The following is a 22,798-nucleotide window of genomic DNA, read 5'->3' on the forward strand; positions in this document are numbered from 1 at the left end:
GTACCAACACTCTCTGAGCGCCCCCTGGGGGGTGGTACCAACACTCTCTGAAGGCCCCCTGGGGGGTGGTACCAACACTCTCTGAGCGCCCCCTGGGGGGTGGTATCAACACTCTCTGAAGGCCCCCTGGGGGGTGGTACCAACACTCTGAAGGCCCCCTGGGGGGGTGGTACCAACACTCTCTGAAGGCCCCCTGGGGGGGTGGTACCAACACTCTCTGAGCGCCCCCTGGGGGGTGGTACCAACACTCTCTGAACGCCCCCTGGGGGGTGGTACCAACACTCTCTGAAGGCCCCCTGGGGGGTGGTACCAACACTCTCTGAGCGCCCCCTGGGGGGTGGTATCAACACTCTCTGAAGGCCCCCTGGGGGGTGGTACCAACACTCTGAAGGCCCCCTGGGGGGGTGGTACCAACACTCTCTGAAGGCCCCCTGGGGGGGTGGTACCAACACTCTCTGAGCGCCCCCTGGGGGGTGGTACCAACACTCTCTGAAGGCCCCCTGGGGGGGTGGTACCAACACTCTCTGAAGGCCCCCTGGGGGGGTGGTACCAACACTCTCTCAGCGCCCCCTGGGGGGTGGTACCAACACTCTCTGAACGCCCCCTGGGGGGTGGTACCAACACTCTCTGAACGCCCCCTGGGGGGTGGTACCAACACTCTCTGAAGGCCCCCTGGGGGGTGGTACCAACACTCTCTGAAGGCCCCCTGGGGGGTGGTACCAACACTCTCTGAAGGCCCCCTGGGGGGTGGTACCAACACTCTCTGAAGGCCCTCTGGGGGGTGGTACCAACACCCTCTGAGCGCCCCCTGGGGGGTGGTACCAACACTCTCTGAAGGCCCCCTGGGGGGTGGTACCAACACTCTCTGAAGGCCCTCTGGGGGGTGGTACCAACACTCTCTGAAGGCCCCCTGGGGGGTGGTACCAACACTCTCTGAAGGCCCCCTGGGGGGTGGTACCAACACTCTCTGAAGGCCCCCTGGGGGGGGGTGGTACCAACACTCTCTGAAGGCCCTCTGGGGGGTGGTACCAACACTCTCTGAGCGCCCCCTGGGGGGTGGTACCAACACTCTCTGAAGGCCCCCTGGGGGGTGGTACCAACACTCTCTGAACGCCCCCTGGGGGGTGGTACCAACACTCTCTGAAGGCCCCCTGGGGGGGTGGTACCAACACTCTCTGAAGGCCCCCTGAGGGGTGGTACCAACACTCTCTGAAGGCCCCCTGGGGGGTGGTACCAACACTCTCTGAAGGCCCCCTGGGGGGTGGTACCAACACTCTCTGAAGGCCCCCTGGGGGGTGGTACCAACACTCTCTGAACGCCCCCTGGGGGGTGGTACCAACACTCTCTGAACGCCCCCTGGGGGGTGGTACCAACACTCTCTGAAGGCCCCCTGGGGGGTGGTACCAACACTCTCTGAAGGCCCCCTGGGGGGTGGTACCAACACTCTCTGAACGCCCCCTGGGGGGTGGTACCAACACTCTCTGAAGGCCCCCTGGGGGGTGGTACCAACACTCTCTGAACGCCCCCTGGGGGGTGGTACCAACACTCTCTGAACGCCCCCTGGGGGGTGGTACCAACACTCTCTGAACGCCCCCTGGGGGGTGGTACCAACACTCTCTGAACGCCCCCTGGGGGGTGGTACCAACACTCTCTGAAGGCCCCCTGGGGGGGTGGTACCAACACTCTCTGAAGGCCCCCTGGGGGGTGGTACCAACACTCTCTGAACGCCCCCTGGGGGGTGGTACCAACACTCTCTGAAGGCCCCCTGGGGGGTGGTACCAACACTCTCTGAACGCCCCCTGGGGGGGTGGTACCAACACTCTCTGAAAGCCCCCTGGGGGGTGGTACCAACACTCTCTGAAGGCCCCCTGGGGGGTGGTACCAACACTCTCTGAAGGCCCCCCTGGGGGGGGGGTACCAACACTCTCTGAAGGCCCCCTGGGGGGTGGTACCAACACTCTCTGAAGGCCCCCTGGGGGGTGGTACCAACACTCTCTGAAGGCCCCCTGGGGGGTGGTACCAACACTCTCTGAACGCCCCCTGGGGGGGTGGTACCAACACTCTCTGAAGGCCCCCTGGGGGGTGGTACCAACACACTCTGAAGGCCCCCTGGGGGGTGGTACCAACACTCTCTGAAAGGCCCCCCTGGGGGGTGGTACCAACACTCTCTGAGCGCCCCCTGGGGGGTGGTACCAACACTCTCTGAAGGCCCCCTGGGGGGTGGTACCAACACTCTCTGAAGGCCCCCTGGGGGGTGGTACCAACACTCTCTGAGCGCCCCCTGGGGGGTGGTATCAACACTCTCTGAAGGCCCCCTGGGGGGTGGTACCAACACTCTCTGAAGGCCCCCTGGGGGGTGGTACCAACACTCTCTGAAGGCCCCCTGGGGGGTGGTACCAACACTCTCTGAAGGCCCCCTGGGGGGTGGTACCAACACTCTCTGAAGGCCCTCTGGGGGGTGGTACCAACACCCTCTGAGCGCCCCCTGGGGGGTGGTACCAACACTCTCTGAAGGCCCCCTGGGGGGTGGTACCAACACTCTCTGAAGGCCCTCTGGGGGGTGGTACCAACACTCTCTGAAGGCCCCCTGGGGGGTGGTACCAACACTCTCTGAAGGCCCCCTGGGGGGGGGGTGGTACCAACACTCTTTGAAGGCCCTCTGGGGGGTGGTACCAACACTCTCTGAGCGCCCCCTGGGGGGTGGTACCAACACTCTCTGAAGGCCCCCTGGGGGGTGGTACCAAAGATCTCTGAAGGCCCCCTGGGGGGTGGTACCAACACTCTCTGAAGGCCCCCTGGGGGGTGGTACCAACACTCTCTGAAGGCCCCCTGAGGGGTGGTACCAACACTCTCTGAAGGCCCCCTGAGGGGTGGTACCAACACTCTCTGAAGGCCCCCTGGGGGGGTGGTACCAACACTCTCTGAAGGCCCCCTGGGGGGTGGTACCAACACTCTGAAGGCCCCCTGGGGGGGTGGTACCAACACTCTCTGAAGGCCCCCTGGGGGGGGTGGTACCAACACTCTCTGAAGGCCCCCTGGGGGGTGGTACCAACACTCTCTGAAGGCCCCCTGGGGGGTGGTACCAACACTCTCTGAAGGCCCCCCTGGGGGGTGGTACCAACACTCTCTGAACGCCCCCTGGGGGGTGGTACCAACACTCTCTGAAGGCCCCCTGGGGGGTGGTACCAACACTCTCTGAACGGGGCCTGGGGGGTGGTACCAACACTCTCTGAACGCCCCCTGGTGGGTGGTACCAACACTCTCTGAAGGCCCCCTGGGGGGTGGTACCAACACTCTCTGAAGGCCCCCTGGGGGGTGGTACCAACACTCTCTGAAGGCCCTCTGGGGGGTGGTACCAACACTCTCTGAAGGCCCCCTGGGGGGTGGTACCAACACTCTCTGAAGGCCCCCTGGGGGGGTGGTACCAACACTCTCTGAAGGCCCCCTGGGGGGTGGTACCAACACTCTCTGAAGGCCCCCCCCTGGGGGGTGGTACCAACACTCTCTGAAGGCCCCCTGGGGGGGTGGTACCAACACTCTCTGAAGGCCCCCTGGGGGGTGGTACCAACACTCTCTGAAGGCCCCCCCCTGGGAGGTGGTACCAACACTCTCTGAAGGCCCCCTGGGGGGTGGTACCAACACTCTCTGAACGCCCCCTGGGGGGTGGTACCAACACTCTCTGAAGGCCCCCTGGGGGGTGGTACCAACACTCTCTGAGCGCCCCCTGGGGGGTGGTACCAACACTCTCTCAGCGCCCCCTGGGGGGTGGTACCAACACTCTCTGAAGGCCCCCTGGGGGGTGGTACCAACACTCTCTGAACGCCCCCTGGGGGGGTGGTACCAACACTCTCTGAAGGCCCCCTGGGGGGTGGTACCAACACTCTCTGAAGGCCCCCTGGGGGGTGGTACCAACACACTCTGAAGGCCCCCTGGGGGGTGGTACCAACACTCTCTGAAAGGCCCCCCTGGGGGGTGGTACCAACACTCTCTCAGCGCCCCCTGGGGGGTGGTACCAACACTCTCTGAAGGCCCCCTGGGGGGGTGGTACCAACACTCTCTGAGCGCCCCCTGGGGGGTGGTACCAACACTCTCTGAAGGCCCCCTGGGGGGTGGTACCAACACTCTCTGAACGCCCCCTGGGGGGTGGTACCAACACTCTCTGAACGCCCCCTGGGGGGTGGTACCAACACTCTCTGAAGGCCCCCTGGGGGGGTGGTACCAACACTCTCTGAAGGCCCCCTGGGGGGTGGTACCAACACTCTGAAGGCCCCCTGGGGGGGTGGTACCAACACTCTCTGAAGGCCCCCTGGGGGGTGGTACCAACACTCTCTGAAGGCCCCCTGGGGGGTGGTACCAACACTCTCTGAGCGCCCCCTGGGGGGTGGTACCAACACTCTCTGAAGGCCCCCTGGGGGGTGGTACCAACACTCTCTGAACGCCCCCTGGGGGGTGGTACCAACACTCTCTGAAGGCCCCCTGGGGGGTGGTACCAACACTCTCTGAACGCCCCCTGGGGGGTGGTACCAACACTCTCTGAACGCCCCCTGGGGGGTGGTACCAACACTCTCTGAAGGCCCCCTGGGGGGTGGTACCAACACTCTCTGAACGCCCCCTGGGGGGTGGTACCAACACTCTCTGAACGCCCCCTGGGGGGTGGTACCAACACTCTCTGAAGGCCCCCTGGGGGGTGGTACCAACACTCTCTGAAGGCCCCCTGGGGGGTGGTACCAACACTCTCTGAACGCCCCCTGGGGGGTGGTACCAACACTCTCTGAACGCCCCCTGGGGGGTGGTACCAACACTCTCTGAAGGCCCCCTGGGGGGGTGGTACCAACACTCTCTGAAGGCCCCCTGGGGGGTGGTACCAACACTCTCTGAACGCCCCCTGGGGGGTGGTACCAACACTCTCTGAAGGCCCCCTGGGGGGTGGTACCAACACTCTCTGAAGGCCCCCTGGGGGGTGGTACCAACACTCTCTGAACGCCCCCTGGGGGGTGGTACCAACACTCTCTGAAGGCCCCCTGGGGGGGGGTACCAACACTCTCTGAAGGCCCCCTGGGGGGTGGTACCAACACTCTCTGAAGGCCCCCTGGGGGGTGGTACCAACACTCTCTGAAGGCCCCCTGGGGGGTGGTACCAACACTCTCTGAAGGCCCCCTGGGGGGTGGTACCAACACTCTCTGAAGGCCCCCTGGGGGGGTGGTACCAACACTCTCTGAAGGCCCCCTGGGGGGGTGGTACCAACACTCTCTGAAGGCCCCCTGGGGGGTGGTACCAACACTCTCTGAAGGCCCCCTGGGGGGTGGTACCAACACTCTCTGAAGGCCCCCTGGGGGGTGGTACCAACACTCTCTGAAGGCCCTCTGGGGGGTGGTACCAACACTCTCTGAAGGCCCCCTGGGGGGTGGTACCAACACTCTCTGAAGGCCCCCCCTGGGGGGTGGTACCAACACTCTCTGAAGGCCCCCTGGGGGGTGGTACCAACACTCTCTGAAGGCCCCCCCTGGGGGGTGGTACCAACACTCTCTGAAGGCCCCCCCTGGGGGGTGGTACCAACACTCTCTGAAGGCCCCCTGGGGGGTGGTACCAACACTCTCTGAACGCCCCCTGGGGGGTGGTACCAACACTCTCTGAAAGCCCCCTGGGGGGGGGTACCAACACTCTCTGAACGCCCCCTGGGGGGTGGTACCAACACTCTCTGAAAGCCCCCTGGGGGGTGGTACCAACACTCTCTGAAGGCCCCCCCTGGGGGGTGGTACCAACACTTTCTGAAGGCCCCCTGGGGGGTGGTACCAACACTCTCTGAGCGCCCCCTGGGGGGGGGTACCAACACTCTCTGAAAGCCCCCTGGGGGGTGGTACCAACACTCTCTGAAGGCCCCCCCTGGGGGGTGGTACCAACACTCTCTGAAGGCCCCCCCTGGGGGGTGGTACCAACACTTTCTGAAGGCCCCCTGGGGGGTGGTACCAACACTCTCTGAAGGCCCCCTGGGGGGTGGTACCAACACTCTCTGAAGGCCCCCTGGGGGGTGGTACCAACACTCTCTGAAGGCCCCCTGGGGGGTGGTACCAACACACTCTGAAGGCCCCCTGGGGGGTGGTACCAACACTCTCTGAACGCCCCCTGGGGGGTGGTACCAACACTCTCTGAAGGCCCCCTGGGGGGTGGTACCAACACTCTCTGAAGCCCCCCTGGGGGGTGGTACCAACACTCTCTGAAGGCCCCCTGGGGGGTGGTACCAACACTCTCTGAACGCCCCCTGGGGGGTGGTACCAACACTCTCTGAACGCCCCCTGGTGGGTGGTACCAACACTCTCTGAAGGCCCCCTGGGGGGTGGTACCAACACTCTCTGAAAGCCCCCTGGGGGGGGGTACCAACACTCTCTGAAGGCCCCCTGGGGGGTGGTACCAACACTCTCTGAAGGCCCCCTGGGGGGTGGTACCAACACTCTCTGAAGGCCCCCTGGGGGGTGGTACCAACACTCTCTGAAGGCCCCCTGGGGGGTGGTACCAACACTCTCTGAAGGCCCCCTGGGGGGTGGTACCAACACTCTCTGAGCGCCCCCTGGGGGGGTGGTACCAACACTCTCTGAACGCCCCCTGGGGGGTGGTACCAACACTCTCTGAACGCCCCCTGGGGGGTGGTACCAACACTCTCTGAAGGCCCCCTGGGGGGTGGTACCAACACTCTCTGATCGCCCCCTGGGGGGTGGTACCAACACTCTCTGAAGGCCCCCTGGGGGGTGGTACCAACACTCTCTGAAGGCCCCCTGGGGGGTGGTACCAACACTCTCTGAAGGCCCCCTGGGGGGTGGTACCAACACTCTCTGAAGGCCCCCTGGGGGGTGGTACCAACACTCTCTGAGCGCCCCCTGGGGGGTGGTACCAACACTCTCTGAAGGCCCCCTGGGGGGTGGTACCAACACTCTCTGAAGGCCCCCTGGGGGGTGGTACCAACACTCTCTGAAGGCCCCCTGGGGGGTGGTACCAACACTCTCTGAAGGCCCCCTGGGGGGTGGTACCAACACTCTCTGAAGGCCCCCTGGGGGGTGGTACCAACACTCTCTGAAGGCCCCCTGGGGGGTGGTACCAACACTCTCTGAAGGCCCCCTGGGGGGTGGTACCAACACTCTCTGAACGCCCCCTGGGGGGGTGGTACCAACACTCTCTGAAGGCCCCCTGGGGGGTGGTACCAACACTCTCTGAAGGCCCCCTGGGGGGTGGTACCAACACACTCTGAAGGCCCCCTGGGGGGTGGTACCAACACTCTCTGAAAGGCCCCCCTGGGGGGTGGTACCAACACTCTCTCAGCGCCCCCTGGGGGGTGGTACCAACACTCTCTGAAGGCCCCCTGGGGGGGTGGTACCAACACTCTCTGAGCGCCCCCTGGGGGGGGGTACCAACACTCTCTGAAGGCCCCCTGGGGGGTGGTACCAACACTCTCTGAAGGCCCCCTGGGGGGTGGTACCAACACTCTCTGAACGCCCCCTGGGGGGTGGTACCAACACTCTCTGAACGCCCCCTGGGGGGTGGTACCAACACTCTCTGAAGGCCCCCTGGGGGGGTGGTACCAACACTCTCTGAAGGCCCCCTGGGGGGTGGTACCAACACTCTGAAGGCCCCCTGGGGGGGTGGTACCAACACTCTCTGAAGGCCCCCTGGGGGGTGGTACCAACACTCTCTGAAGGCCCCCTGGGGGGTGGTACCAACACTCTCTGAGCGCCCCCTGGGGGGTGGTACCAACACTCTCTGAAGGCCCCCTGGGGGGTGGTACCAACACTCTCTGAACGCCCCCTGGGGGGTGGTACCAACACTCTCTGAAGGCCCCCTGGGGGGTGGTACCAACACTCTCTGAACGCCCCCTGGGGGGTGGTACCAACACTCTCTGAACGCCCCCTGGGGGGTGGTACCAACACTCTCTGAAGGCCCCCTGGGGGGTGGTACCAACACTCTCTGAACGCCCCCTGGGGGGTGGTACCAACACTCTCTGAACGCCCCCTGGGGGGTGGTACCAACACTCTCTGAAGGCCCCCTGGGGGGTGGTACCAACACTCTCTGAAGGCCCCCTGGGGGGTGGTACCAACACTCTCTGAACGCCCCCTGGGGGGTGGTACCAACACTCTCTGAACGCCCCCTGGGGGGTGGTACCAACACTCTCTGAAGGCCCCCTGGGGGGGTGGTACCAACACTCTCTGAAGGCCCCCTGGGGGGTGGTACCAACACTCTCTGAACGCCCCCTGGGGGGTGGTACCAACACTCTCTGAAGGCCCCCTGGGGGGTGGTACCAACACTCTCTGAAGGCCCCCTGGGGGGTGGTACCAACACTCTCTGAACGCCCCCTGGGGGGTGGTACCAACACTCTCTGAAGGCCCCCCTGGGGGGGGGTACCAACACTCTCTGAAGGCCCCCTGGGGGGTGGTACCAACACTCTCTGAAGGCCCCCTGGGGGGTGGTACCAACACTCTCTGAAGGCCCCCTGGGGGGTGGTACCAACACTCTCTGAAGGCCCCCTGGGGGGTGGTACCAACACTCTCTGAAGGCCCCCTGGGGGGGTGGTACCAACACTCTCTGAAGGCCCCCTGGGGGGGTGGTACCAACACTCTCTGAAGGCCCCCTGGGGGGTGGTACCAACACTCTCTGAAGGCCCCCTGGGGGGTGGTACCAACACTCTCTGAAGGCCCCCTGGGGGGTGGTACCAACACTCTCTGAAGGCCCTCTGGGGGGTGGTACCAACACTCTCTGAAGGCCCCCTGGGGGGTGGTACCAACACTCTCTGAAGGCCCCCCCTGGGGGGTGGTACCAACACTCTCTGAAGGCCCCCTGGGGGGTGGTACCAACACTCTCTGAAGGCCCCCCCTGGGGGGTGGTACCAACACTCTCTGAAGGCCCCCTGGGGGGTGGTACCAACACTCTCTGAACGCCCCCTGGGGGGTGGTACCAACACTCTCTGAAAGCCCCCTGGGGGGGGGTACCAACACTCTCTGAACGCCCCCTGGGGGGTGGTACCAACACTCTCTGAAAGCCCCCTGGGGGGTGGTACCAACACTCTCTGAAGGCCCCCCCTGGGGGGTGGTACCAACACTTTCTGAAGGCCCCCTGGGGGGTGGTACCAACACTCTCTGAGCGCCCCCTGGGGGGGGGTACCAACACTCTCTGAAAGCCCCCTGGGGGGTGGTACCAACACTCTCTGAAGGCCCCCCCTGGGGGGTGGTACCAACACTCTCTGAAGGCCCCCCCTGGGGGGTGGTACCAACACTTTCTGAAGGCCCCCTGGGGGGTGGTACCAACACTCTCTGAAGGCCCCCTGGGGGGTGGTACCAACACTCTCTGAAGGCCCCCTGGGGGGTGGTACCAACACTCTCTGAAGGCCCCCTGGGGGGTGGTACCAACACACTCTGAAGGCCCCCTGGGGGGTGGTACCAACACTCTCTGAACGCCCCCTGGGGGGTGGTACCAACACTCTCTGAAGGCCCCCTGGGGGGTGGTACCAACACTCTCTGAAGCCCCCCTGGGGGGTGGTACCAACACTCTCTGAAGGCCCCCTGGGGGGTGGTACCAACACTCTCTGAAAGCCCCCTGGGGGGGGGTACCAACACTCTCTGAAGGCCCCCTGGGGGGTGGTACCAACACTCTCTGAAGGCCCCCTGGGGGGTGGTACCAACACTCTCTGAAGGCCCCCTGGGGGGTGGTACCAACACTCTCTGAAGGCCCCCTGGGGGGTGGTACCAACACTCTCTGAAGGCCCCCTGGGGGGTGGTACCAACACTCTCTGAGCGCCCCCTGGGGGGGTGGTACCAACACTCTCTGAACGCCCCCTGGGGGGTGGTACCAACACTCTCTGAACGCCCCCTGGGGGGTGGTACCAACACTCTCTGAAGGCCCCCTGGGGGGTGGTACCAACACTCTCTGATCGCCCCCTGGGGGGTGGTACCAACACTCTCTGAAGGCCCCCTGGGGGGTGGTACCAACACTCTCTGAAGGCCCCCTGGGGGGTGGTACCAACACTCTCTGAAGGCCCCCTGGGGGGTGGTACCAACACTCTCTGAAGGCCCCCTGGGGGGTGGTACCAACACTCTCTGAGCGCCCCCTGGGGGGTGGTACCAACACTCTCTGAAGGCCCCCTGGGGGGTGGTACCAACACTCTCTGAAGGCCCCCTGGGGGGTGGTACCAACACTCTCTGAAGGCCCCCTGGGGGGTGGTACCAACACTCTCTGAAGGCCCCCTGGGGGGTGGTACCAACACTCTCTGAAGGCCCCCTGGGGGGTGGTACCAACACTCTCTGAAGGCCCCCTGGGGGGTGGTACCAACACTCTCTGAAGGCCCCCTGGGGGGTGGTACCAACACACTCTGAAGGCCCCCTGGGGGGTGGTACCAACACTCTCTGAAGGCCCCCTGGTGGGTAGTACCAACACTCTCTGAAGGCCCCCTGGGGGGTGGTACCAACACTCTCTGAACGCCCCCTGGGGGAGTGCCGCCCCCGTTGAGAAACCCTTTTTTCTTTTAAATCAAACAAACGTATCCCAACAAAATAAATGTTTTAAAGTTTTTCTAAACACGATTTAGACTAGCTCACTCATTTTCAAGAAGAGACAAATACTGAATGCCAATCTTTAAGGTTGCTTGGTTCCCCGTCCCTGTGCCACATCGATCAGATCCTGTCCAGAAACTTTTCACAAGTTTGTGTTAGGAACTGGTGTGTGAGGAGGACAGAGAGCTGTGCGATCCATCATCATGACCTCCCGGTCGACCACACACACCAGTGTGCAGCCACACAAACATCATCATGACCAAACAAACATGGCCCATTATTGGCAGAATAATTATTATATCCAGGGTGCATTAATCATTCTAGAAAACCCAGCACAAGCAACGTCCCCCCGGGGAGCTACAAGGATATAATTAAATGTATATTTACATAAAGATATTCATTATATAGGGCGGCTAGGTGGTGTAGTGGTCTAAGGCACTCGCCACCAGTGTGGAGACGCTAGGATTCGCGTGTTCGAATCCAGCTCTCCACATTGTTTTTCAGTTTGGCTGGTCGTCCGCAGTAATACACATTGGCCGTATTACGGGGAGGGAAAACTGAAGGGTGGGGATCGAACGTTGTGAACAAGCGACTCCTACAAGTCGGTTGGTGCGCCTGCGCAGTAGAATCAGGAAGTGTCGGGGGCAGCGTGAGCCTCCCACGCGTTACTCCTCGACACTAAGAGATCGAGCTGCGCAGGTGAAAAGATGCGACTGCTGTTACCTCAAGTACCGGAGGGGACTTGTGCTATGTATGACTTAGTCCACATTGCAGCCGGCTTGTGGGAGGCAAGAAACAGCGTTCGTGACAGGGGAGGGTTGAATTGGATGATACGAAATTGGGATGGGAGAAAAATATAGAAAAATGGGAGAAAAAGTGGATCAAAAAAAAAAAGATATTCATTATATAGCCTGCCTTCAGCTGGCTTTTATATTAAAAGGGGTGTTATACAGAATGTACATTTAGGTAGTAAGTAATTCTGCAGAAGTAGGTATTTTTTGTCTTGAGTTATAAAGCAACGCTTGAAGTAAGTTGAAAGACAACTGTATGGAAATGGTCAAGTTAATGTACCTCTATTAAAGCTGCAACTTCCGAGAGATTTGCACGAGTGAGTTCACCTGCCCAGCGGAAATAGAGTGAGCTCTATATTTTAAAGGACTCCCAGAGGCACCAGCCTCTTTAAATCTTTCAGCGCCAATCATGACTATAGTGGGCTTATCTTGCCATGCGTCGAGCGCCAGCACCCCCGAAAACCCGAGTGTACTCGCGGGGCGGGAAGCAAATTCTTTCCGCTTTGGTTGTATTCAGAGGCGTGCGCCACACGCATTTTCACAGAAATACCCCCCACTCTGAAGTCGGCCTCGGTGTGGACGGCCAGGCGTGCTGTTCTCGCGCGAAAACGCCTGGTGGGGTCCCGGCGTCAACCTCTAAAAATATCCCCCGGCCCGGTGTTTCCAAAACCTCGTTGGAAAGCTAAAATGGCCGCGGTTCGATTGACACCCTACTTGGCCCATTACGTGCTTCCAATCTCGGGGTTACCTCCTCAAGCTCTCCTTCTTCTGCTCCCTGGTCAGACACATGTCCAGGTGCTTGTTGACCTCCCTCTGGGTCAGGGCCACGGAACACACGGGGCACTCCACTGGAGGAGGGGGAGGAGACGACAACATACAGGCAGACGGTCAATATGGAGAAACACCACTTACTCTGCACCTAGGGTTGCCGCGGCGATGTGGAATTTCACGCGACTAATAAACTTGTGACAACGGCGTTGTTACCACCGGTGACATCGGACGTCACGCTCGATATCTATAGGGCACTTTATACCTTTTGTTGTATATTCGGCTGTACCGAATGTAATTTTTTAACATTCGAAGCTTCTATTGCTGAATATACTGTATAGAAATGTTCTAGAAGGTTCGGTCATGACATCACCACAAATGTTCTAGAATGTTCGATGTTCTAGAATGTTCGGCTATGACATCACCACAAATGTTCTAGAATGTTGTCATTTTTGTCTTTTTTCTGTTGTGAAGCACTTTGAGCTGCAGTTTCTGTATGAAAGGTGCTATACAAATAAAGTTTATTATAAAGTGTATTATTATACCTGAAAAATCTAAGCAAATTAATCAATGGAAGATGATTCAACAGAAGGTTTTGTAGATACAGTACTATGAGGGCAGACGTTCCACTCTACTGGTTACAATTACTTACTCCTGAGTAGTACGTTCGTTGATAAAGAAAAATTATGTCCACAGCCACTCCAGTGTAAAACAAAGATATGCAAATGGATGGTCCACAGATGCACTCTGACCTGGCTGAGAGAATTGCTGAATATACTGTATAGAAATGTTCTAGAAGGTTCGGTCATGACATCACCACAAATGTTCTAGAATGTTCGATGTTCTAGAATGTTCGGCTATGACATCACCACAAATGTTCTAGAATGTTCGGCTATGACATCATCACAAATGTTCTAGAATGTTCGCCCATGACATCATACTGTGACATCACAAATGTTCTAGAATGTTCTATTATGACAATTATATAATACAATAACCTAAATATAGCTTTGGCTCCTACAAGTACTGAATTCTGCCATCCGGACACATGCTATTTGAAATATGATTATAGAATATAGAATATCAGGCATAAAATGGTTATGCGATTAAAATGTGATTAATTAGATTAATTAATTACAAATCCTGTAATTAATTAGATGCATTTTTTTAATCGCCTGACAGCACTAGTTATTAGATAGATTTTCATTTAGTTTGTTTATTTCGCGAGAGGCGACCATTTTGGACATTTTGAACCATGGGAATTGTAGTTTTTTTGCTGCCATTTTGGAAAGGACATCGCTAGCTGTCGATCAGCATTGGAATTTTTCAGAACGACACTTCCCAAAAGGCTTTATGGGGTTTCAAGCGTCATACTTCTGTATGAATTTTTTTAATATCTCTTATTATTCGGGATAATAAACCACAACACTTAACGTTAGACATAATTTGAAGCGCAGTTAGTTTCTCTTCCCTATTTTTAGCATGCAGCAACAATTAGATTTAAAAAAGTACAGTAGATTACAGTAGATTTCATTATCGGTTCTTATGCACGCCTGGTGATACTAAATCCAAATTGAACTTGGCCATTTGAAAGATAATATATATATATATATATAAATGTGCGAATTGGCTATAATAAGGTAATTTATAAGCCTGCTATTCTATAATAATATTTCAAATTGCATTGGTCCGGATGGGAGAATTCAGTACTGTATCTACAGAACCTTCTGTTTAACACTTTGATTACCACTGGTTAAAGGGGAACTCCAACATTTTGGGAAATTAGCTTATTTAACATCTTCCCTGGAGTTAGACAAGAAGATACATACCTTTTTTGTCTATGTGCGTGCATTTTAGCTTTGGGAATAGACGCTCCGTTAGCATAGCTTAGCTTCATCACTGGAAGTGAGGCAGGACAGTAGCCTTACAGTGCCTTACAGTGTATTGCAAGGTCTGACATTGACCAAATTTGATATGCATGACCTTGGTGGGCTCTAGGTCAACTCCTGAAAAGGGGGTCAATGTCAGACCTTGCAATCAAAAGTTAGGGGGCGCACTGAAATTATGGCAAGGGTTATTAGCCCCCTAACTTTTGATTGCAAAGTCTGACATTGACCCCCTTTTCAGGAGTTGACCTAGAGCCCACCAAGGTCATGCATATCAAGTTTGGTCAATGTCAGACCTTGCAATACACTGTAAGGCACTGTAAGGCTACTGTCCTGCCTCACTTCCAGTGATGAAGCTAAGCTATGCTAACGGAGCGTCTATTCCCAAAGCTAAAATGCACGCACAGAGACAAAAAAGGTATGTATCTTCTTGTCTAACTCCAGGGAAGATGTTAACTAAGCTAATTTCCCAAAATGTTGGAGTTCCCCTTTAACATGGTAAAACGTGGTTAAATGCCAGCACCCACTTCAATGATAGCGTTGTGAACGCATAATCTCTGTCTTAAATTATGGCTATGTGTCTAATCTGCCCGTTGCTTATCAATGAGTTGTTTGCAGTCAACAGTGTCGAAACAGATTTTTTTTTTTTTTTCGGTTCATTTCCGTTTTATAGCATTTTGAAAAACCCTCCTTTTTCAGGAAAATATATAGATTCCGTGATAAACAACATTTACTGGAATATTCTGGCATACACAAAAACGTCCTTTTTCGGCCTATTTATGAATAGTTTTCAAATAAACGCTAGATTATCGATAGTATATGTGTACTTATGCACGCTAGGGAAGCGGGCTGGAAAATCGATTATCTTATTTCCTGATCGCACACACACACACACACATACATACATACACACATACGGGACACGTTGATATATAGGTGAAAACAGCTCTGATTATCCTAAGACTGGTAAAATAGATTCCTTACCTCAGATCATATGTTATCCAAAAAGATTATTCCAATTCCTGATCGCCATGCCAAATATCGATCGCGTTTATTGATTCAGCGTTGGGTGCTGGAAATACATAATCCACGCTGTTCTGATGGCCGGCGATCACTTGGTCTCTTCATTTGGCTTGACGGAAAAGTAAAATGAGGAAACTGGCCCCCCCCATCAGTCTAAACCAGGGGTCTCAAACTCAATTTACCTGGGGGCCGCTGGAGGTAGAGTCTGGGTGAGGCTGGGCCGCATCAAATATTCCACAAAAAAAGGGTTTCAAGTATTCCAAAAATGTATTAATACATCAACAAACTACCCCTTTGCCTCATCATAAAACCTCACAAACACCAGCAACTGAGCATTCTCAGTGGTGTCAGTGGACTCATCCACAGCTATGGAAATGCACTGTGAATTGTTTTTATTCTATCACAAAGCTGTTTAATGAAATCATCAGCCAGTATTTCAGTTATTCTGGTTGCTGTGCTATCTGAGGAGGATTTGCTTTTGTTTGCCTTCAAACATGGTCTCCATCACTTCAGTCATACATAATTGTATTATGTATGCATCAGAGAATGGCTTCTTGTGTTTAGCCAACACCCATGCCACTGAGTGAGGACTTGGTTGCTTTTTATCGTTGTGTCATAACTTTAACAATAATTCTGCTTGCAGCTTGATATGATGATTTCATTCCATTTATTTTTGTGGTTCTTAGTGCTGAAAGGTTGCATCAAAATAACTGTTTTGTTTCGTATTGGCGTTTCAAATTGCGTTTCAAATTGCCACTCTTCACAAGAGCTACCGTTTCTTGGCACATTGTGCTGGTTGGAGGGAGGATGAACGCATATTTTTCAGTCCATTCACCTTTGAATTGCAGCGATTTTCACTGTTGACTTTTATTTTACTGACCATCTTTGAACATGCCATATTTTTCTACTAGCTGCCTGCTGGCAAAACTATGCTACTAGCTACAGTACCTGCAGATTAGACATTAGACTACTGTAGATGCGTTGTCAACTCTCGCTCTGACTCCGACCCGTTGAAAGAGACAACATGCATTCCGTGAAGACCCGCCCTACTCTGCCTCTGATTCGCAGACTGTGGGTGGGGGGGGGGGGGGATGGTGACGGGACGCTGAATATGATTGGACCAAAGCAGTAGACAGACACAGACAGTTGGAGCAGTGCAGCCGGACAGGAGCTTGCAGAGGAGATAGGGGAGAATTTCGAGGATACCTGCTATACGCACTGATGACAGGATATATTTCCTTCCACTTGGTATCACTCCGGAATCACGTTTCAACCACTAACGTTGCTGCCATGAGCCTGCGCTATGGTAGCCTATAAGTGATAAAATAAATAAAACGCCCAACTCGCGCAACGGGTCGGCAAAAGGTTGCGCGCGGGCCACACTAACACTAAACTTTGATGTCAAGTAGGGGGCCGCAAAATATCATCCTGCGGGCCGCAAATGGTCCGCGGGCCGCGAGTTTGAGACCCCTGGTCTAAACTAATGGGGTGCAGTTACACAGGGAGAGACGATAGGGGGCGGTATCTTCCCAATTGAGCTCAGAGAGACTCTGCAACACTAGCGGCTGAGGCTCGATTGATGAAATATGAATTCAAATCGCCAATAAAAAAAAATACGACAAACAAACGCTATATAGCGTTGCCGGCACTCAACTGGCGGCATGAACTAACGACAAAACGCATCGCTGGCATCCAAAGTGTTAATCATCTTCCCTTTATTAATTTCCTTCGATTTTTTGTACACATGATCTCAAGAAGGTACTGAACGAGATCAGTGGCAGTTCTTCATGTCTGGTCATTATTAGCATGGTGTACACTGTCAAAGATGCAAAGAAAAAATTTCTGACACTGGGAATACATTCACTGAGGTCCATAGATGTCCCTAGATACCAACATGCAAATGGACCTTGTAGAAGTGGAGCAATATTCCATTTACTTAGGTATGTATTTTAGGCAGATTTTCAGAAAATAGGGCTCCTGGCTTAAGAGGTTAACTCGCCGACGCTTGGGCGCCAAACCTGAGAAAAGTCGGGTTTTCATCGTTATTTCTTTTATTCAATATTTCCATTCATTATCCATCCAGGGAGCCTGGTGTTATCATAGGGAATGAGTCCGAGATCTCAAAAGTGCAATACTGGCCGCATCCTACCAGGCGGCGGTATCGAGCACCCTTTGAAACATTGTGTCTTGGGCTGTGCGTCGATCTAAAGTGTCATAGTTGTTGTCTCAATTGGCTTAAGAAGCGTCAAATACTCCAGATGGATGATGTGTGGCGGATTATGTTGGCGACACGATCGACACCAATACTGGGACTCGCGATCGGATCAGATAATTGGAATATTCTTTTTGGGGCACATCCTAGTCAAGGTAAGGGCTATATGATATCAATCTTGCGTTGCTCAAAGCATGCCTTCATCGCGATCCAAGCGTATGTGTGTAACGCTAGTGTGTAACGCTAGTCCATAACGTATTCCGTTGGGGACGATCAAAGCATCAAAAAACTACCCCCCCACCCCCCACCCTTTCATGCATTCATGATGGAACATAATACCTATCATATGCATTTGATTTTTTTATTGTAGCGTGTGTAGGGACGGAACGCCAATGCATTTAGTATAATACACGTTGGGGGCTATTACCAGCCTCCCATGAATTACCCTAGACTGCTCCAAAATCATACTTATATTCACCACGGTATAAAACGTGAATGTATGGATGAAATATTTTTAATTTTTTCACATATTGAACGATAGATACCCGATGTCAAATGGGCCATAGTATTGTATCAATAGCTATAATATAGTTATAGCCCTGCAAACACTGCCACGTATTCCTATACTTTAGAACGCTGGCCTTTTAACCACACATTGGACATATATCATATTTTGTCTGTTATTTTAACTTCACTGTCTTTTATACTTCTTGTTGTTTATCTTATTCTTTTCCTAACCTTGTCTTTTAACTGCCTTGCTTACTGGGCATACTCACTATAACTGCACCCTGTGTGCCACTGTTTTATATTTCTTACGTTTACACTGTTTGTCTTGTTTTTAATTCCACTGACACTTTTTGCCAAGATCATTGTCTTAATCTTGATTGTTCTGTTATTATGCCCTGTAAGGTGACCTTGGGTGTTTTGAAAGGCGCCTCCAAATAAAATGTATTAGGGATGCTCAATATTGGCTTTTTTACCGATACCGATATACCGATATTGTCCAACTCTTAATTTCCGATACCGATATATGCAGGGTTTCCCCCCCCCCCCCCCCAAAAACGTAATAATTTCAGATAATTAACATTACATATATCTTGTTGTGGAATTAACACAACATTATGCATACTTTTGACAATAAATAAAATCAGATTTTGTTCTTACTTGCTTTCCTGGGTAAATAAAGGTTATAGAAATGTAAAAAAAAAAATTAAAAAGAAATTCGAAAACCGATACCGATATTTTCCGATATCACATTTTAAGGCCAATATCGGCCGATAATATCAGACATCCCTAATTATTATTATATCCCTCTGGCGCTGATTGAGTTAATCTGATTAAATGAGTATTTTTTATTATTAAATCAACTTTCTTTAATGAATATAACTCGTCAGTTTCGTCAACATGAATAATCCAATGAGGGCACTGGTTGGTACGAAGGTGATGGTGACGTCTTGATGGAGCGCCGAGCACCAAGCGGATGCAGACAGGCTACATCATTTATGATAAATGTTTTATTTAAAAACCCCATTGGTTTAAACTGAATGAATAGACATATTCATAAAAATATATATATATAAAACAATTTAGTCGTTATGCCAATTCCCTTCCTGGTTGTTGCGCGCATTTCCCCCCCACTTGCTGGCCTAGGGAGGGTTGAAGACCATCACATGCCTCCTCCGATACATGGAGTCAGCCAGCCGCTTCTTTTCACCCGACAGGACGCTCACTGGGTGAGTGTAACGCTTGGGAGGATCACACTACCTCCCCTGGATCCCTTCCCTGCTGAGCAGGAGCCCCGACCGACCAGTAGGAGTCGCTGTTTACAACGACCAGGATTGTGTTAGTAGGGACGACATGGACTGCGATATTCAGGGTTAATCCCACGATACATAATGCAATTTTTCCATGACCCTAGACTTCCTGGTGTCTATGTTCAAATGTAAAATGTTTTTTAAAAATTGTATTAGACGTCCCAGGTCTGGTTTTGATGAGCCACAACTATCATGGTCGACTGGTGTAATCAGGAGATGTGGTCTTTGGGGTTTTCTATTCCGTCAAAGCTAACTCAGTCCATCTGCAACCAAACCCCACGTTAAACGCTCCACTGGCTGAGCGGAAAACTAATTTCAGATGTATAATTTTAATAACTCTTCTAGAGCCCCTGGAAAAAACACAGTTTCCAAAATTCCATGACTGTTCCAGGTGGTTTTCCCTGACCTTATGAACCCTGGATGTTATGCATTGGACTTGATTCGAGCGGCTGAATGCACAGGCGTCTGATGTCCGTGCCACAAACTCTGTGGACCCCGTAGACATTTTAAGGACCACAGACCAAGCTGGAAAGATGCACACGCTGACTCTGTAATTATAGAATCTTTATCCATTAGTAATGTAGCCTGATAATTTCTTCCTTGTAGAGACAACTAGAGTCAATCATCTCTCTTGCTTGTCTCTAGTGTCAGGTAGGCTTGTCTCTAGTGTCAGGTAGACTTGTCTCTAGTGTCAGGTAGACTTGTCTCTAGTGTCAGGTAGACTTGTCTCTAGTGTCAGGTAGACTTGTCTCTAGTGGACAGGGTGAGCAGCTTCAAGTACCTGGGGGTCCACATCTCAGAGGACCTGACATGGTCAACACACATAGACACAGTAGTAAAGAAGGCGAAACAGCGTCTCTACCACCTGAGACAGTTAAGGAAGTTCAGAGTATCGGGGAAGATACTCCAGTCCTTCTACTCAGGAGCTGTAGAGAGCATCCTGACCGGAAACATCACTGCCTGGTATGGAAACAGCACGGCACAGGACAAGAAGGCCCTACAGAAAGTGGTGCGCTCAGCCGAGTGTACCACGGGTATTGCACTACCCCCCCTGCAGGTTCTATACAACAAGAGGTGCAAATCCAGAGCCTGCAGGATAATGAAAGACCCTCACCACCCCAATAACAGCCTGTTTCAGCTGCTGAGGTCAGGCAGACGCCTGCGAACCCCAGCTACTAGGACAGAGCGGCTTAGGCTCAGCTTCTTCCCCCAGGCCATCAGAGCCATGAACAATGAACATTGAGTGCTCAGAACATTGAACTGTCCACACACAAGCACACATGAACACACACACGACACGCACACTGTGCACGCTCACACACGAGCAGCCACTTAACACTTTAACATGAGCGGGCACACACTCATGTCGCACACACGCACACTTATGGCCAAAGGAAAGGACACTTTAAATTAGAATAACAGGAACAGTGTATTGCACTACCAAAGCTAACTAGCATGTCACACATGCTCTGTAAATAACTATGTACAGATACCGAGATGTCACTCCATGTTACCTGCTACCTGTTACTGCACAATGTTGTTTCTTCTTTTGATTCTATTATATGTACCACTGTATTGCACATCGTTGCGGGCAAGACCACCCGCATTTCATTGTATACCTGTATGCCGTGACAATTAAAACTCTTGACTTGACTTGAAGTGTCAGGTAGACTCGTCTCTAGTGTCAGGTAGGCTCGTCTCTAGTGGCAGGTAGACTTGTCTCTAGTGTCAGGTAGACTTGTCTCTAGTGTCAGGTAGACTTGTCTCTAGTGTCAGGTAGACTTGTCTCTAGTGTCAGGTAGACTCGTCTCTAGTGTCAGGTAGGCTTGTCTCTAGTGTCAGGTAGACTTGTCTCTAGTGTAGACTTGTCTCTAGTGTCAGGTAGACTTGTCTCTAGTGTCAGGTAGACTTGTCTCTAGTGTCAGGTAGACTTGTCTCTAGTGTCAGGTAGACTTGTCTCTAGTGTCAGGTAGACTTGTCTCTAGTGTCAGGTAGACTTGTCTCTAGTGTCAGGTAGACTTGTCTCTAGTGTCAGGTAGACTTGTCTCTAGTGTCAGGTAGGCTTGTCTCTAGTGTCAGGTAGACTCGTCTCTAGTGTCAGGTAGACTCGTCTCTAGTGTCAGGTAGACTCGTCTCTAGTGTCAGGTAGACTCGTCTCTAGTGTCAGGTAGACTCGTCTCTAGTGTCAGGTAGGCTCGTCTCTAGTGTCAGGTAGACTCGTCTCTAGTGTCAGGTAGACTTGTCTCTAGTGTCAGGTAGACCTGTCTCTAGTGTCAGGTAGGCTCGTCTCTAGTGTCAGGTAGACTCGTCTCTAGTGTCAGGTAGACTCGTCTCTAGTGTCAGGTAGACTCGTCTCTAGTGTCAGGTAGACTTGTCTCTAGTGTCAGGTAGACTTGTCTCTAGTGTCAGGTAGACTTGTCTCTAGTGTCAGGTAGACTTGTCTCTAGTGTCAGGTAGGCTTGTCTCTAGTGTCAGGTAGACTCGTATCTAGTGTCAGGTAGACTCGCCTCTAGTGTCAGGTAGACTTGTCTCTAGTGTCAGGTAGACTCGTCTCTAGTGTCAGGTAGACTCGTCTCTAGTGTCAGGTAGACTCGTCTCTAGTGTCAGGTAGACTTGTCTCTAGTGTCAGGTAGACTTGTCTCTAGTGTCAGGTAGACTTGTCTCTAGTGTCAGGTAGACTTGTCTCTAGTGTCAGGTAGACTTGTCTCTAGTGTCAGGTAGACTCGTCTCTAGTGTCAGGTAGACTCGTCTCTAGTGTCAGGTAGACTCGTCTCTAGTGTCAGGTAGACTTGTCTCTAGTGTCAGGTAGACTTGTCTCTAGTGTCAGGTAGACTCGTCTCTAGTGTCAGGTAGACTCGTCTCTAGTGTCAGGTAGACTCGTCTCTAGTGTCAGGTAGACTCGTCTCTAGTGTCAGGTAGACTTGTCTCTAGTGTCAGGTAGACTTGTCTCTAGTGTCAGGTAGACTTGTCTCTAGTGTCAGGTAGACTTGTCTCTAGTGTCAGGTAGGCTTGTCTCTAGTGTCAGGTAGACTTGTCTCTAGTGTCAGGTAGACTCGTCTCTAGTGTCAGGTAGACTCGTCTCTAGTGTCAGGTAGACTCGTCTCTAGTGTCAGGTAGACTTGTCTCTAGTGTCAGGTAGACTTGTCTCTAGTGTCAGGTAGACTTGTCTCTAGTGTCAGGTAGACTTGTCTCTAGTGTCAGGTAGGCTTGTCTCTAGTGTCAGGTAGACTTGTCTCTAGTGTCAGGTAGACTCGTCTCTAGTGTCAGGTAGACTCGTCTCTAGTGTCAGGTAGACTCGTCTCTAGTGTCAGGTAGACTCGTCTCTAGTGTCAGGTAGACTTGTCTCTAGTGTCAGGTAGACTTGTCTCTAGTGTCAGGTAGACTTGTCTCTAGTGTCAGGTAGACTCGTCTCTAGTGTCAGGTAGACTCGTCTCTAGTGTCAGGTAGACTCGTCTCTAGTGTCAGGTAGACTCGTCTCTAGTGTCAGGTAGACTTGTCTCTAGTGTCAGGTAGACTTGTCTCTAGTGTCAGGTAGACTTGTCTCTAGTGTCAGGTAGACTTGTCTCTAGTGTCAGGTAGACTTGTCTCTAGTGTCAGGTAGGCTTGTCTCTAGTGTCAGGTAGACTCGTCTCTAGTGTCAGGTAGACTCGTCTCTAGTGTCAGGTAGACTCGTCTCTAGTGTCAGGTAGACTCGTCTCTAGTGTCAGGTAGACTCGTCTCTAGTGTCAGGTAGACTTGTCTCTAGTGTCAGGTAGACTTGTCTCTAGTGTCAGGT

General features: G+C 53.4%; 1 protein-coding gene across 4 annotated transcripts in view; it reads right to left on the reverse strand.

Moving 5' to 3' along the window:
* The window catches only part of rad18 (RAD18 E3 ubiquitin protein ligase), a 385,931-nt gene that overhangs the window by 251,700 nt on the left and 111,433 nt on the right, over window positions 1-22,798 (reverse strand). For all 4 annotated transcript variants that reach the window (XM_084316159.1, XM_084316157.1, XM_084316158.1 and 1 more), the window contains one exon: window positions 12,069-12,168. In XM_084316159.1, coding sequence (XP_084172285.1) covers window positions 12,069-12,168 — 100 coding nt within the window. The remainder of the gene's footprint in view (window positions 1-12,068; window positions 12,169-22,798) is intronic.

This window comes from Notolepis coatsorum (genome assembly GCF_963971535.1).
Source record: "Notolepis coatsorum genome assembly, chromosome: 6".
Lineage (NCBI taxonomy): Eukaryota > Metazoa > Chordata > Actinopteri > Aulopiformes > Paralepididae > Notolepis > Notolepis coatsorum.